Raw genomic sequence first — 15679 nt, forward strand, 5'->3', positions numbered from 1 at the left:
TCTGGGGTTTAAGTAATGTTTCCCACGGATGAGGTCTAGCTGAGAAGGCTGTTCTTCAGGAGACCTGCAAAACAAACACCGTAAGCTCGTCACTGAGAAGGGGGGGTTCCTCCTTGTGACCACCCTCCGGCGTGAGAATCAGACTAGATTGCTCTGAATATGTGTATATTAAGAGATTGCTAGATAACTGGATAGCAGATGATCTTACCATACCAAGATGTTGGAGTATTTATAGCCGAAGGTAGGTTTCCAAGCAGGTACAGCCGGCTGAATAGTATTCTTGTTCTACCAACAGTGGATTATGCACAGGCCATACTGGTTGGTGGATAAGTTACGGCCAACAGTAACAAAGTCGGCTGCACTATTCCACCAACTGTAGATTATGCACGTCCCACCTACTGTGGATTATACGCAGGCCATGCTGGTTGGTGAATAGGTTACGGCCAACAGTAACACTATTCTACCAACTGTAGGCTACGTACGCCCGTTAGTAAGAGTTGGTGAGTAGGCAGCGGCTAATAGTGAAACAGTACTAGAGGGTGCTCCTCCTCGTACTGTTGTCGGTGAGCTGTCACCCTGTGATTGGCTCATGGGTTGTTCTGGTCAGATCGTCTGTCCTATCCATACCTTGGTAGGTATAGTACAAAAGATCTTTCAGAATCATACGGACTGGCTCATTTTGGCGGGATTGTTCCCGCCTTGCTCATTCCTTCATGTGACTACTGAAGTAGCTATCGCCTTGTGCGTGTAGCCCTGCTGTCTGCGGGTAGCCTTCCCTGATGGCTTGTATCCGCAACTGCGGGAACAGGCGGGGTACTTCACCATTGGGAGGCTTTCCATGCGTGTACAGCTTGCGTACTGCGCGTAAGATTCTATGAGCATGGTGGGTCCTGCGGGAGCAGAAGGCCTTTGCGCAGACGTCCCTATTCAAGGTGAGTCTTGCGGGACCAACTGGTCTCTGCTGGGACCTACCTCTTCAAGTCCCCCCAGTCCAATGTTCTTCTCATGAATGTTTAATAAAGTGAGGTGAACTTTTGGACTTTAAGCAAGGGGTTTTGAAAAGGGTTTTTAGTTTTTAGGTTCTCCGTGGGGATTCTTCCCGCGGGTTTCCTAATGTCACTTGCAAAAATTCCCGATTTTTTTGCTTGATCTTTGGGTATGATGCGGGTAGGTATGTAACCTTCTCGCAAGTCAGGAGCGTTGAGTCTCACTTGTGTGGATTCTCCTTGAGGTTTTAGTGGTTTTGAACATAGTGATCAATTATGTTTAAACCACCAATTCCATCCTGGAGCCTCAAACAATGTAGTTCTCGACGTTCCCGCTATGCGGGGATGTTATTTCCGTTTCCGCAAGCATTGCCCAGAAGATCCTTCTTGGTTTCAATTCCCTGCGGAGCGCTAGGTATGTGAAGGGTTTTGCCTTAACACTGTACCCGCGCTTGTCTTACGGTTACTTTACTTTCAAGGTACCCCTGGCGTCAATTCCCTGCGGGTGCTAGGTATGTGAATGGTTTTGCCTTAACACTGTACCCGCACCCGCCTTATAGTTACTTTGTTGCCGGGGTTTTCTTGGCTTCAATTCCCTGCGGGTGCTAGGTATGTGAAGGGTTTTGTCTTAACACTGTACCCGCATCCGTCTTATGGTTACTTGGTTGCCAAGGTAAGGGGTATTTTCCCGCTTACTTTTGAATCTTTTTGAATTTTGAATTTTGAAATTCGAAAGGTTGGTGAGGATAAGAACAGTCCAAACATCTGAAACGTCGTGCGACGGTTTCTTCTGACTGTGTCAGGACGTCAGGAAGTTATGGTGACGTGACAGTACATAGTCATTCCAGACGCTTTTTCAGGCGCGTGGGCGCGATTTTCCGGGCGCGTGGCCGCGAAATTACTGGCACGCGTCCTTTTTACAGCTGTTGCCAACTTGCTTTTTGCCACGCGTCATAGTTTCATTGCACCCTCGATTTCTCTCTCCTCCGCATTAAATTCACCGCATTAATTGCGATTAGTATATAAAGGGGGAGAGGGTCCTTTTTTATTTCACACCTTCACCCTTCTCTTCTTCTTCTTAGCGATTTCCGGCAAATACTCCCCTTTTCAGGCAAGCATTTTCCCGAAATCGCTTTCTTTCTGCAAGATGTCTTCACATGATCTCGAGTCTACCACCGATGACAGGAGTACTGTTGGCGAGTGCCAGTGTGCTCTGCCCGGCGATCAGTACCGGTATGTTGTTAGGAAGTTCATGCTCGATCCTCTCGAGCCTGAGTTTCCTGAACCCCATCAGACCGTGTACGATGCCCCCAGTGGCAAGATCGGGGTATATGCTGCATTCTTTGTTTATGGGAACCTTAGGTTCCCATTGACAAAGTTTGTTTACCGTGTCCTCGAAAGGCACGGTGTTCATCTGACCGAGCTGCACCCAATGGCGATCGCGAAGATTCGCCACTTCGAGTGGGTGTGCCGGATATTGGGTGTTGAGCCCTACGTGGACCGCCTGATGACCTTCTATACTTGGAGGTGCATCCAGGGGTGGTACACCCTGACAACCCGAATCAAGGGTTTGAAGATTTGCGCGACCGAGCGCAGTCTCCGATCGTGGAAGCGGGAGTTCTTCTACATTTCTGCTCGCGCCGTCCCCATTGCCATGAAGTTTAAAAATGGCCAAGCCATTCCGAGCCACCACGCCACAAACTACCAGGAGGCGGAATGGTTTGCAAAGATATCCCGGGTCCAATCTCCGGTTTACCGGTTTGCGGAGTCCGGGATGGTGATGTTGGGGATGAGCCGGGTATGGAAGGAGGCGTCTCAGGTTCCCATCCTTCTCGAATACGGTTTGAACTCTACTCCTTATGGTATGTCTTGTCTTTCTTGCTTATATGAGTTTGTCTTCTAACTGTTTCTTTTCTTTCAGAGGGGAACAATTTGGAGTCGCTCCTGTACCCGCGGGAAGCTAACGATCCCGTGCGGGTGGGTACTCGTGCTCTTGACGAGAATGAGTTGCCCATCCTGGAGCAAACAGCGGATCGGTTTGTGGAGGTCTATCCGCTGGGCCACGAGATCCTGAGCCACCGGCGGCCAGGTAAGGCGTTATTCTCTCCTCCCCCCCTCAGTGCTGTACCCGCTGCTGGAATTCCTGACCTGTCTTCTTCTGAGGAATCCGCAGATGGTCCTCCGTTAGTGCGGAAGAAGAGGGCTGCCGGCGGGAAAGGGAAGGAGAAGGCGGCCTCCACAGCCGATCCAGTGCTCCTATCTGACACTGAGTCAGATAGTGAAGAGGTGGCGGGGAACCCCGGTGGTGAGAAGACCACTGTTCCGGAGGCTACGACTGTTACCTCCGGAGAACCAATGACGACGACGGTGACCGGCATCAAGAGACCGGCTCCATCGGGTTCGTCCCCGCCCGTCCGTACGTTCAAGCTCAAGAAAACCCGTAAGTACAACTCTTGGCTTTTATCTTCGTAATTTAATCTTCCGTCTTTTAACACTTTTCTTCTTTACGCAGGTGTGGATGTTGGCGCATTCCAGGGTGAGGGGCCGAGTACTACCTCTCCGCCAATGACGGTAGGCTTGGTCAGCCTACCTGAGGCGTCGACCCAGGCGCCTGCGCCTGCTTCCGCTGGTTCAGTTGCTCATTCTGAGCCGACTGTTCCAGCCGAGATGACGTCACCGCCGGCTGTGAGTGCAATTTTTACAGCATCCTTCACAGAGCCGGCGGTTACTTTTGCCGCAGATTCTGCGGCAGCGACCGCGGCGGCAACCACGGCTGCTGCTATTACGCCCCCGGCAACGATGGCCAGTCCCTCAGGTACGCGTGGGGCTTCTCGCATCTTTCCGCCACCTTCCCATCTGCCTGACCTCTTGGATGGATTTCCATTGGGTTCAGGTGATGGGTTCGGCGGCTATCGGCCTGTAATTGACCCTACAGGTGCGTAGGGTTCCTTTGGCCCTTTTTCACTTATATATTTTATCATCTTTTCCTAACTGCTTTTTGTTTTCTGCAGTTTCGGATTCCAATGAAGTGTATGTTCCGCGATGGAACATACGCCGAGGAACAACCCTTCGTACCCCTGTGGAGTGCGTGGAATGGGCTCGCCACGCTGCTCCCCATGGTGCGTTGGGGGAAGCCATGGCTAGCTACCAGGAGGGTAGGCTAACCAATGAGCTTCGGGTTCTCCAAGCCCGGATGCAGCCGCGCGTCGAGCTGCTTTGTCGTGAAAACGACAAGTTAAAAGCAGCTCGCGCCAAGGAAGTATCTCAAGCGCGGGCTCTTCGGGAGGAGAACCAAAAGTTGGCCGCAGCTGCTGCGGAGAAGGAGAAGGCCTTCAAGGCCCTCGAGGTTGAGGTTCAAGCGCGACTCGAGGCCCGCTCCAAGGGTGCCCAAGCTGTTAACGAACAGCTTCGGCTGGCTAAGGAGACTGCGAGGAACGCAACCGAGAGGGCTACCAAGGCTGAAGCCGTTGCTGAGCCTTTACGCGTGGAGAACGAGGAACTCAAGGCCAAATTGGAGGCTCTCCAACGTGCTCATGATGCCTTGGCGATGGAGGATGCCAAGAAACTTCAAGAGATCCTGGACCAGAGGGGCGTGCTTGATCACACCGAGCGGAAGCTTAAGGGCGTCGAAGAGGCTGCCGCAAAGGAAGTGCTACTTGCCAAACTAAACAAAAGCGAAGCCGAACGCGCCTGCACCCAAGCTCAAGCCGCCCTTAAAGAAGCTCTGGTTGCCAAGGAATGGCTTCTTCGAGAAGCGTTGTCTCAGGTAAGTCTTATCTTCATGTCTTCACGCTTATCTTTGTAATTAGGGTGTTGACACTTGTATATTTTTTTATGTAGGTTGTGCATCGGGTCTTCTCAGAGACATCTTACGATGATGCAATGAGCGCAGCCCTCAACGCTTCTCACGAGGATGGGGAACGGGTCGGTTTCCTGCTTGGTCTAGGGTTTGTTGAGAAAGGCGTCCCGCCATCCAACTTCCCTTTGTACAACGTAGATACCGAAGCCATATATGACCAAGCAGTAAATCAATACGCCGCCTTCCCGCATCCGGTGGTGGAGAAGGTGAACCAAGTAGCTGCTGCTGATGATGGGTTAGCTATCCTTAAAGCTTTCCTTGAACCGCCTCGTTCCTCTGATGGAGCGGGTCCAAGTGGAAGCGGCCCTGAAGCTTGATCCCAAAGATCCCTTCCCATTGCTAGGATAGTCTTGTACGGATGTATTTATTTTTCTTTTCGTAGGCGGGTAGTTACCCGGCCATTCTTGTAATAATTTATTTGTGAAATATAAATCTTTTTGCGTATAAGATTGTTATTTCTTTCTTTGGGTTCCTTGCTTTATAAACTTATGACTTGCATACTTAGTTTAAATTAGCAATTTTCCAAGTGTTTAGAATAAGTTAACCTGTTGAACGTGGTTAATGGGTTAAAGTTTTGCTTCCTCTTTCGTGATTGTGCGGGTAGAACCGTCACTTGCACTTAGTAGGATGGTTAAACTTTAACCTTCATCTGACCTGCGTGTAGGTTTTCCTCATCTTTTGAGGATAAGTTAACCTTTGAACGTGGTTGATAATAGGTGTGAAGTTTTGCTTCCTCTTCCGTGATTGTGCGGGTAGTACCGTCACTTGCACTTAGTAGGATGGCAAAACTTTACCCTTATCTGACCTGCGTGTAGGTTTTCCTTATCTTTTTTTTTTTTTTTTTTTTTTTTTTAGGATAACCTTTGAACGTGGTAGATGATAGGTTGAAGTTTTGCTTCCTTGTTTGTGATTGTGCGGGTAAGACCGTCACTTGCACTTACAAGGATGGCTAAACTTTACTTACATCATACATGCGTGTAGGTTTCCCTTATTTTTAACGTTGTGTTTATGCGGGTTTTGCCGCCTTCCACACGTAACGACTTACTTCTCCCCGTTTATGCGGTAAATACCGGCACCAGTGGGAAGTTCATAAGGATAAAGGCAAACACATTATGAAAGGAGAATCATTTCCATTAGAAGTGGCTCTAGGCCTTTACAAGTTTTGGAATTGATCTACATATAACATTTGCGTAATTGAGCTCCATTCCATGTTCTTGGGATGGGAGTGCCATCGAGCCTTTCGAGCCGGTATGCGCCTTTTCCCAGGACTTCTTTGATAATGTATGGCCCTTCCCAAACCGGGGCCAGCTTTCCCGGGTGCTCTTGGTTTGAAGCCTCGTTGTTACGCAGTATGTAGTCTCCTATTTTGAAGTTGCAGAGTTTTACCCGCGTGTTGTAGTACTTTTGCATTTGTCGTTTGTAGTTCTCTTCACGCACTGCGGCAAAGTCTCTGCGTTCCTCGGTTAGCATAAGATCCAACCGTCTCTCCGCATCATTGTCTTCTGGCTGAATCAAGACCCTTGGCGAGGGTAGACCAATTTCGACCGGGACCATGGCTTCAGTGCCATAAGTGAGGCTGAACGGGGTTTCTCCCGTACTGGCCTTCTTCAGCGTTCTGTTTGCCCAAAGGACGTGCGGAAGCTCGTCCACCCAGCCGGATCTGTGTTTTAAGAGTCTTTTCTTTATGCCATCGACGATGCTCTTGTTTGCTCTTTCCACCTCACCATTACCTTGCGGGTGTGCCACTGAGGTAAAGGTGTGGGTAATTTGAAGTTCTTTTAGCCACTGTTGTAGCTTCTTGTCAGCAAAGTTGGTGCCGTTATCGCTCACCAAATTCTGTGGAAGTCCAAAACGACAAATAATAAATTCCCAAATAAATTTTTTGATATGCTTCGCGGTTGTTTGGGCTAAAGGTTTTGCTTCTATCCACTTGGTGAAGTAGTCGATGGCTACCACTAGGAACTGAACATTTCCTGCTGCTGTAGGAAATGGGCCTGTCACATCGATGGCCCACTTCTGAAATGGCCATGAAGAAGTGACTGGAACCAGTTCATTCTTCGGGCGGTGCGTGTTGGGTGCGTAAAGTTGGCAAGACTTGCATTTTCTGATGTATGCCAGTGCATCCGTATGCATCCCCGGCCAAAAGTATCCCGCGTTGTTTAGCTTGGCTACAACAGCGCGAGGACCTGCGTGTACTCCACAGATGCCTTCGTGTACTTCCCTTAGGAGGTAGTCGGCATCTTTGTTGTCCACGCATCTCAAGAGTGGGCCAAGAAAGTTACGTCTGTAAAGGATGTCGTTGACGAGCTGATAATTCAGTGCTTTACAGCGTAGTTTTCTTGCCTGTGTTTTTGACTCTGGTAGTGTTCCTGCTGCAAGGTAATTTATTATTGGTGTCATCCACGTTTCTGTACCGGTTTGGATGACACAAATTTCCTTGTGCGGGACTGATGGTGCTTCGAGGAGTTCAATGCGGATGTCCTTTCCCAAGTGGGTGAAGGCTAGTGACGCAAGCTTGCTTAACGCATCCGCAGATTTGTTTTCGCTGCGCTTGACATGTATGACTTTACAATCACTAAAATCACGCATAAGGGTTTTTGCCTGGGCGAGGTACAGGGCCATTGTGTCGTTCACAGCCGTGTACGTCCCATTTATTTGGTTGGCCACCAGCATGGAATCCACGTGGGCTTCCAAGTTTTTCACGCCCATTTTACGCGCAATTCTCAAACCGGCCAAGAATGCTTCATATTCGGCTTCGTTATTCGTACTTGGAAAATCTAACCGAATAGCGTAAGTATATTCTTGGCCTGCTGGGTTGGTTAATTTTAACCCTGCGCCTGAACCCTCGTTATTGGCTGCTCCATCAGTGTAGAGTCGCCAGACATCATTGATGTCCTGTGCTGGGGAGGGTTGAGCCTCCTCCTGGCACTCTTTCTCCCGCGAAGCGGGGACTTCTGCAATAAAATCGGCCAGGACCTGGCCTTTTATGGCTGGTCTTGGCTTGTACTTAATTGCATATTCTCCCAATTCAATTGCCCATTTGGCTAGACGTCCCGATAATTCGGGTTTGCCTAGAACGTTTGAGAGTTTGAAGTTGGTGAGAATGGTGATTGGGTGGCCCTGGAAATATCGTCTTAACCTGCGTGAAGCGTGTATAAGTGCTAAGACCAATTTTTCGAGGGTAGAGTACCGGGTTTCTACGTCTGTTAGTACACGGCTAACATAATAGATTGGCATCTGGATGCCTTTTCGTTCTGTTAGCAGGACTGCCCCGGTTGCTCTATCTGTTGCGGAAAGGTATAGGATTAACTCCTCTCCCGCTTGTGGTGTTGTAAGTGTTGGGAGTTCGATCAGGCGTGACCGAATCTCCTGAAAAGCTGCTTCCGCTTCTGGTGTCCAGCGGAAGTGCGTTTTCTTTAAGCAGTTTCTCAATGTTGACACGAAAGGAAACGACTTATCCGCATGGTTTGCCAAAAAGCGATTAAGTGCGACTAGTCGTCCATTCAGTGTCTGAGCCTGTTTGATGGTGGTAGGTGATTCCATTTTAACAATGGCTTCGACCTTTTCAGGGTTCGCTCTGAAGCCATCTTTAGTAACAATGACTCCCAAGAACTTCCCTTCTTCCATCCCAAATGAACACTTGCTCGGGTTGAGCTTCATGTTTATCTTTCTGAGCGTATTGAAAGTTTCTTCAATGTCTTTCAACATCGCTTCTGGCTCGGGGCTTTTGATGACCAAATCATCCATATAGACTTCCAAGTTTCTCCCGATTTGGGCATGAAACTCTTTGTCCATCAGTCGTTGGTACGTGGACCCTGCATTCTTAAGTCCGAATGGCATCATTTTATAACAAAATGTACCATCGGGCGTCCGAAATGCGGTTTTGTCCTGGTCATCTACGGCCATGTGGATTTGATGGTACCCCTTATATGCATCCAAGAAGCATTTAAGGCGAAATGGTGCCAACGAATCCACCTTAAGATCAATTTCTGGTAACGGATAACAATCTTTGGGGCATGCTTTGTTCAAATCTTTGAAATCTATGCACATGCGCCATTGTTTGTCATTCTTCGGTACCATTACGGGATTTGCAACCCATGTTTGATATCTACTAACGCGTATGATGCCTGCGTCAAGGAGTTCCTTGACTTGGGTTCTACACGCGTTAGTTTGTTCAGGCCCCATTACTCTGCGCTTTTGTACGACTGGCGTGACAGCCGGATCGCACTTGAGCTTATGCTCCGCCTTACTTCGGGGTACACCAGTCATGTCAGCTGGTGCCCACGCAAAGATGTCAGCGTTTTTCTGCAGTAAGCGTTTGAGTAGGGTGCGGGTGGGATCAACGATTGTTGGTCCAATGGTAACGGCCTGGTCGGGGTATTTGCCATTGAAGGCACATTTTTCCGGTTCGGTGATGGTTGGTTTAGCCATCTTTGGTTTGGGTTTAGATGAGACAGATGCGATGCATACCTGGGGAATGCCAGTGATCATCGCCACACCCTCAGCTGTTGGCCATCCCATCATGCCGTGGACTGAAGATACCACGGCGTTGAATCTTGCCATCCCGTCTCTCCCGAAGAGGATGTCGTACGTGTGGTGTGGCTTCCTCATCACGACAAAGTCCACATCCTCTGTGCGGGAGTGTTTTCCATCTGTAAGAGTGACGGGGAAAGATAGGATACCCAGGGGGGTTTCTGTACTGCCGTCAAACCCTTCCATTGAAGCGTAGACCGTTTCCAGGCGTTCTTTGTCTTCATCATCCAGCTTGTCAAAGAACTGCCTGTACATCACTGTTGACGAAGCGCCGTTGTCAACAAGAGTGCGGGAAGTGATGTAATGCCCCAGCTGGCTTTTGATGACGATGGGGCCTTCTTTGCTGGGGCCTCCTGGCACTCGCGGGAAGCGCACCTCAGCTTCCTTCCACGCGCATGGTTCTGTCATTCGTCTTTTTCTTCCTCCGACCTTGCCATGAACCATGTTGATGCTGATATCGACGGGCTTTCGTCCGTTACCTCTGTACCGGTTGTCACTCCTTCCTCCCTTCCTGATTGATGCCACGAGATGTGCAAGTCTTCCATCCTTGAAAAATGCTTCAACAATGTCTTTCAAGGATGTGCACTCTTCAGTACCATGACCCTTTGTCCCGTGGAAATCACAGGACTTGCTTTGATCCGCATTAGGTTTCTGCCGGATCAATGGGGCTTTTGGCCATGGCAATTTTTCCGTGGCAAATATCTCCGTGACGCTCTTCGTGAGTGGCGTCCACCGGTGTTTTCGGTTTGAGGGGTGTATGTTGTCTCTTCCGCCAACAAGGGGGCGAGAGCTGGATGAGGTGTCAAAGTTTACCCTTGACTGCCAAATACCTAGCCTCCTCTTTTTGTTCTGCCGGGCGGTCCTAACGTTGTTCTCCCTTGTCCTCTGCGTGTAGAGGTGTGTACTCTGGGGAAGATCCCTTCCCAGTTGCTTTTGCGTCTCGGCAAAGCGCTTTGCCGCCGTCATGATGGCATCCCAAGTTGATGGCATGCCATCCTTACCCGTCAATGTGCGGATAAGTTCTGGGTATTCGGCGCCTTGGATGAAGGCGGCGCGAACCAGATCCTCACTTATGTTGCCGAGACTTAGCTTTTTGGAGTTGAAGCGGGTGATGAAGTCTAGTAAAGATTCATCCTCCTCTCTCACGCAGTTGAGGATCGTCCACTGCTCTTCAGTGTACTTCCTCTGTTGGCTAAAGTGCTGGCTGAACTTGTTCTGAAAGTCCGCCCAGTCATATATGTGGTGGATCGGTAAACGATCGAACCATGCCCTGGCCGCTCCGACCAGAGTCATCTGGAACATGTAGCACCACGTGGGTTCCGTCCAGTTGCTGACGGTAGCCCCCGCAATGAACCTGTTCAAATGGTCGTCTGGGTCGGATAGACCATCGTAAGTGCCAATGTTGGACATATGTTTGGCACTTCTCGGGGCGATTGCTTCCGCAATGTCCCTTGCGAATTTTGACTTTCCTGCATTTGTAGCAGTTGGTCTAAAGGTTTTGGAGAAGTCACGCGGGTTTCTCTCCGTGATTGGTTTAAAAGCTTCCCCAAAATTCCTTTTTGGTTGGACGTCCGTTTCCTTACGCTTCCCTTTCGCCTTATGGCGAGGGTTTGCGTCGGTATCGGACTCCAACTCATCTGAGTACTCACCGTCACTGCTCATATTGAGGTGTTGGCGAGTACTGCCGAACTCGTCAGCCTGTTGAGCTGAACGCAAGCGTTCATCCAATTCGGCTTGGAATTCTCTTTGCCGTGCTTCGGCCCACGCCTTCACTTGATCTAGTGTTTGGCGAGGGGCCCTTGTTCGTCTTTCCAACTGGGTGTCGGTGAACCCCAGTGGAATATTTACTGCACTTGCCCCGGCTATGGTAGTCGGGGTAGTGTTCGTAAGGATTGTATAACCGCCGGTATTCCCCCCAGTTGCTGGGGTTGTTACCGGGGTTTCTTGGTCGGTTACTGGCCTTTGGACCGGAGTAACGTTAACCATTTCTTCAGAAATTGTGAAAAAACTAAAATAGTTCTAGCTTTTATGCACGGATGGCGCCAATGAAGAAACACTAAGTGAACCCTGGATAGATTATAGATAATCTGGGGTTTAAGTAATGTTTCCCACGGATGAGGTCTAGCTGAGAAGGCTGTTCTTCAGGAGACCTGCAAAACAAACACCGTAAGCTCGTCACTGAGAAGGGGGGGTTCCTCCTTGTGACCACCCTCCGGCGTGAGAATCAGACTAGATTGCTCTGAATATGTGTATATTAAGAGATTGCTAGATAACTGGATAGCAGATGATCTTACCATTCCAAGATGTTGGAGTATTTATAGCCGAAGGTAGGTTTCCAAGCAGGTACAGCCGGCTGAATAGTATTCCTGTTCTACCAACAGTGGATTATGCACAGGCCATACTGGTTGGTGGATAAGTTACGGCCAACAGTAACAAAGTCGGCTGCACTATTCCACCAACTGTAGATTATGCACGTCCCACCTACTGTGGATTATACGCAGGCCATGCTGGTTGGTGAATAGGTTACGGCCAACAGTAACACTATTCTACCAACTGTAGGCTACGTACGCCCGTCAGTAAGAGTTGGTGAGTAGGCAGCGGCTAATAGTGAAACAGTACTAGAGGGTGCTCCTCCTCGTACTGTTGTCGGTGAGCTGTCACCCTGTGATTGGCTCATGGGTTGTTCTGGTCAGATCGTCTGTCCTATCCATACCTTGGTAGGTATAGTACAAAAGATCTTTCAGAATCATACGGACTGGCTCATTTTGGCGGGATTGTTCCCGCCTTGCTCATTCCTTCATGTGACTACTGAAGTAGCTATCGCCTTGTGCGTGTAGCCCTGCTGTCTGCGGGTAGCCTTCCCTGATGGCTTGTATCCGCAACTGCGGGAACAGGCGGGGTACTTCACCATTGGGAGGCTTTCCATGCGTGTACAGCTTGCGTACTGCGCGTAAGATTCTATGAGCATGGTGGGTCCTGCGGGAGCAGAAGGCCTTTGCGCAGACGTCCCTATTCAAGGTGAGTCTTGCGGGACCAACTGGTCTCTGCTGGGACCTACCTCTTCAAATAGGAAGTGTGATGTGTATAGTTTTGGCATTTGTTTATGGGAAATATATTGTTGTGATATGCCATATCCCGACCTTAGTTTCTCAGAAGTTACATCTGCTGTCGTTCGACAAGTACATACACATTTAGTTATTTATGACATTTTTGGTCTTGTAAAGATGATGCTGGTCTACATATTGTTAAAAAATGTGCAGAATCTAAGGCCCGAGATACCTAGATGTTGTCCGAGTTCTCTTGCAAATGTGATGAAACAATGTTGGGATGCAAATCCCGACAAGCGACCTGAAATGGATGAGGTGGTTACAATGTTGGAGGCAATCGATACAACAAAAGGCGGAGGTACGATTCCAGGTGATCAAGCTCAGGGTTGTCTTTGCTTCCGGAAGTATCGTGGGCCTTAAAGAAATGTACCTTCAACCTTGCGTTGAGATGATTGTACATTGTTATTTAAATATTGGAAGATTCGACCCGGTTTTGCTACTTCGAAAAAACAAGGAAATTTGCATATTCCTTAAAATGGGAATATGTTGGATGATTGATATTTGTGTCATGTAAAGCGTTATGTTTCTATTTACTGGTATTTATATTTGATGCGTAATTAAGAAGTATTGACGATATAAATATATAATCGTGTTTTGTTTTATTAATAAGATTACTTAATTATCGAGTATTTTATCGGTTACATGTTCTTGTTTTTTTATATCTTTAAGCGATTTAATATTATTATTTTCTTAGTACATATGATCCAACCACTGAAATTAATAATCAGTAAGAAATTGTTAGTTGGAAAGAAAATTTGCAAGAGTATATAAACCCTAATCATGTGTTCTTTTATTTCAAATGAATCATTTTTTTACCCTTTCAGAACATGACTTCTCAATAGTTTCAAAAAATCCCCTGAACTCCATGCAGGGATGCATAAACATGTTTAGATTCACAGATCCATAAACATCAACGGTTATTACTGAAAGAAATGCGTCCTGGATCGATGCTTAGACGTTGGATTTTGACATTTGAACTTCACCTTGGTCGTCGTTGTCATCCCAGTTCGTGGTCCCGTAGTAAGTTGCATACAATACCAGTTGAATTATAGCTGATATTGATCCTAGAGCATTGGGAACCTATTTTAGACATGAAAAATGTGTCAAAGAGAACATAAATGTAAAATCATACGAATTAATGACACGAAAAGACCGGTTACCAAGATGTAGGGATCTAACGGCATGAGAGCATACCCACACCATACAACGCTGTTGACGAAGCTGGCAAGTGATAAAGTAAAGGGCATGTATTTGACACTTCTTGTCTTGATCACCATTCTCTGTTTTCAAGTATATTTTTGAGTCAAGAATAATTTATATCTATATACCTATCATGATTCCTTGGCATACAAGATTCTAGTATAAATAAGCGAGCTATCGTTTATTAACATTTGTAAATTATCACCTTCTTTCTACCTTTTGCTTACACAAAGTTTACACGGTATTGGAACATCTAATTAATCCTGAGGACCAAATACTGTAGTTATCCTAACCATGTCTATGTTTTGTTATATTAGATAGATTTTCGTTTATACAAAATTTACACTTACCATGACAGTCAATGGAGCTGCATACATGAGTATGTTGAAGACGATGGCAACCATTCCAACGACCATAGATCTAGCCTCGTAGGTGTGGAAGCACATTAACGTAACTACAACAAGGACAGCTACGAAAATGGCTTCAATAATGAGGATGATTATGATCTTTTTCTGCATTTTTTTAAAAATTTAGCTTAGATACAGGTGACTAAAACAAGTGAAATAAGATACAAAGTAGATAAGTGTGAGCGTACTCGACCACCCCAAGTAGAATATGTGAAGAAGATTGCGATGAAGACGGTTTCAATGGTTAATCCAACACCGTTGATCGTGATGACCAAAAGACTGTTTGGATGGACAATTGGGAGAGCGTAGAACATCCACACCGCACAATTTAAAAGCGTGGCAACGTATGGATCAGGCTTGAAAGCTTGAACTGATTTTGCTTTGATAATCCTTAGAAATGTTGGCCTGTAAATTTTTGTTTCCAAAATTACACCAAAGGTTTGGTGATTAAAACTACTCAAAATAGATTTTCACATATGGATAATAAACTGGTGAATGGCAAGAGTTTCTTTTTTTTTTTTTTAGTTACATAAACCTAAGAGCCTAAATGTAAAGTTTATAACTTGTATAGGGTTAACTTAATCAGTTTTGCAGTTTTGCTGTTCAAAAGGGGGTTGCGGCGCAACTTGTTGCCCGTTTGCCTGCCACTTTATTGTAATCGTTTTATAGTAAATTATATAAAACTTCGATATTACATTTTCTAAAAAAAAAAAAAAAAAAATTTATATATTTTAACATAAAATTTTCCTTTCTTAGTTTTTTATGCGTGCGGATCGTCAATATTTTTTATTTCTTAACAAAAGTTAACAAAAAAAATACGCAATACAACTTTATACAAGTAAAGATTAATTAGAAGAGATTAAGAAATTACAAGGGGGAGAGAAAGAGAATAAGTGAAATGATGTTCCCTGCATACACAAAACCGAACAAGTTAGACAAAAACTACTTAAAATCAACTAATTACGTTTGCTACATTCTCTTAAAATAAATACACAACTAAATGAAATGTTTAAAAAAGATGTCCTAACGAACCAAGTATTCCAATGAGGGCTCTCAAAGCGGCGGGATCCATTTTATCGTCTTTCAACCAACGAACACGAAAGAAAACACGAAGACTGGACAGAGATGATCAACAACGGAGATAAATATTCAGAAATTTAGATCAAACCCGAAGCAAAAGTGATTTAATGGGGTGCATGCATGCAATGTAAAGGATCATAAGTGAGTTAGGATTGTACTTATACTAATAATATGTTGTTTAAAGTGAGTCTTAAAATAGAAAGTGAAGGAACACTTTCTTCGCTTTCGTCACAATTCTTGATCTGACATGTTTTTCGTACTACTAATATCCAGTTTTCACTCTTGTGTGTTTGTGTGTGAATATAAGTCACAGATTAATATTTGCATAAATTCATGCATCGCCATTCACGTATTCTTCTCTTTTGGTTTTGGTCAACACCAAATTTCAAAAACTTTCTGATACTAGTATTTGTCAAAATATATCACGCCAATTCATTATCAAACACATATATGTGTTATAAATATTTCTTGTCTCATGAATCATGATAAAAAAATAAATATTTGGGC

The 15679-nt window shown here is 46.2% G+C and overlaps 1 protein-coding gene and 1 long non-coding RNA gene across 2 annotated transcripts; one reads left to right on the forward strand and one right to left on the reverse strand.

The window, feature by feature from the left end:
• Positions 1-12443: 12443 nt before the first annotated feature.
• LOC143619588 (uncharacterized) lies at positions 12444-13126 on the forward strand. Its single transcript, XR_013151206.1, has 2 exons — positions 12444-12557; positions 12639-13126. It is a non-coding gene; the product is annotated as an uncharacterized LOC143619588 (long non-coding RNA).
• Positions 13127-13436: 310 nt separating this feature from the next.
• On the reverse strand, positions 13437-15164 carry LOC143619514 (bidirectional sugar transporter SWEET5-like). The gene is made up of 6 exons (XM_077091423.1): positions 15125-15164; positions 14964-15000; positions 14281-14497; positions 14036-14197; positions 13646-13765; positions 13437-13565 (listed from the first exon to the last, which is right to left on the reverse strand). Exons 1-6 carry the CDS (start codon positions 15162-15164, stop codon positions 13437-13439), a joined length of 705 nt encoding a protein of 234 aa, XP_076947538.1.
• Positions 15165-15679: the final 515 nt, after the last annotated feature.

This window comes from Bidens hawaiensis, unplaced genomic scaffold, assembly GCF_021521415.1.
Source record: "Bidens hawaiensis isolate Kalapana, Puna unplaced genomic scaffold, B.hawaiensis_p1.1 tig00002477_1, whole genome shotgun sequence".
NCBI lineage: Eukaryota > Viridiplantae > Streptophyta > Magnoliopsida > Asterales > Asteraceae > Bidens > Bidens hawaiensis.

Coding starts and splice junctions, on each gene's coding strand:
- LOC143619514 (XM_077091423.1), bottom strand. CDS start 15,164: ATGGATCCCGCCGCTTTGAGAGCCCTCATTGGAATACTTG. Junction 14,198..14,280: donor ATTCTACTTGGGGTGGTCGA/GTACGCTCACAC, acceptor AAAAAAATGCAG/AAAAAGATCATAATCATCCT. Junction 13,566..13,645: donor CGTTAGATCCCTACATCTTG/GTAACCGGTCTT, acceptor TGTCTAAAATAG/GTTCCCAATGCTCTAGGATC.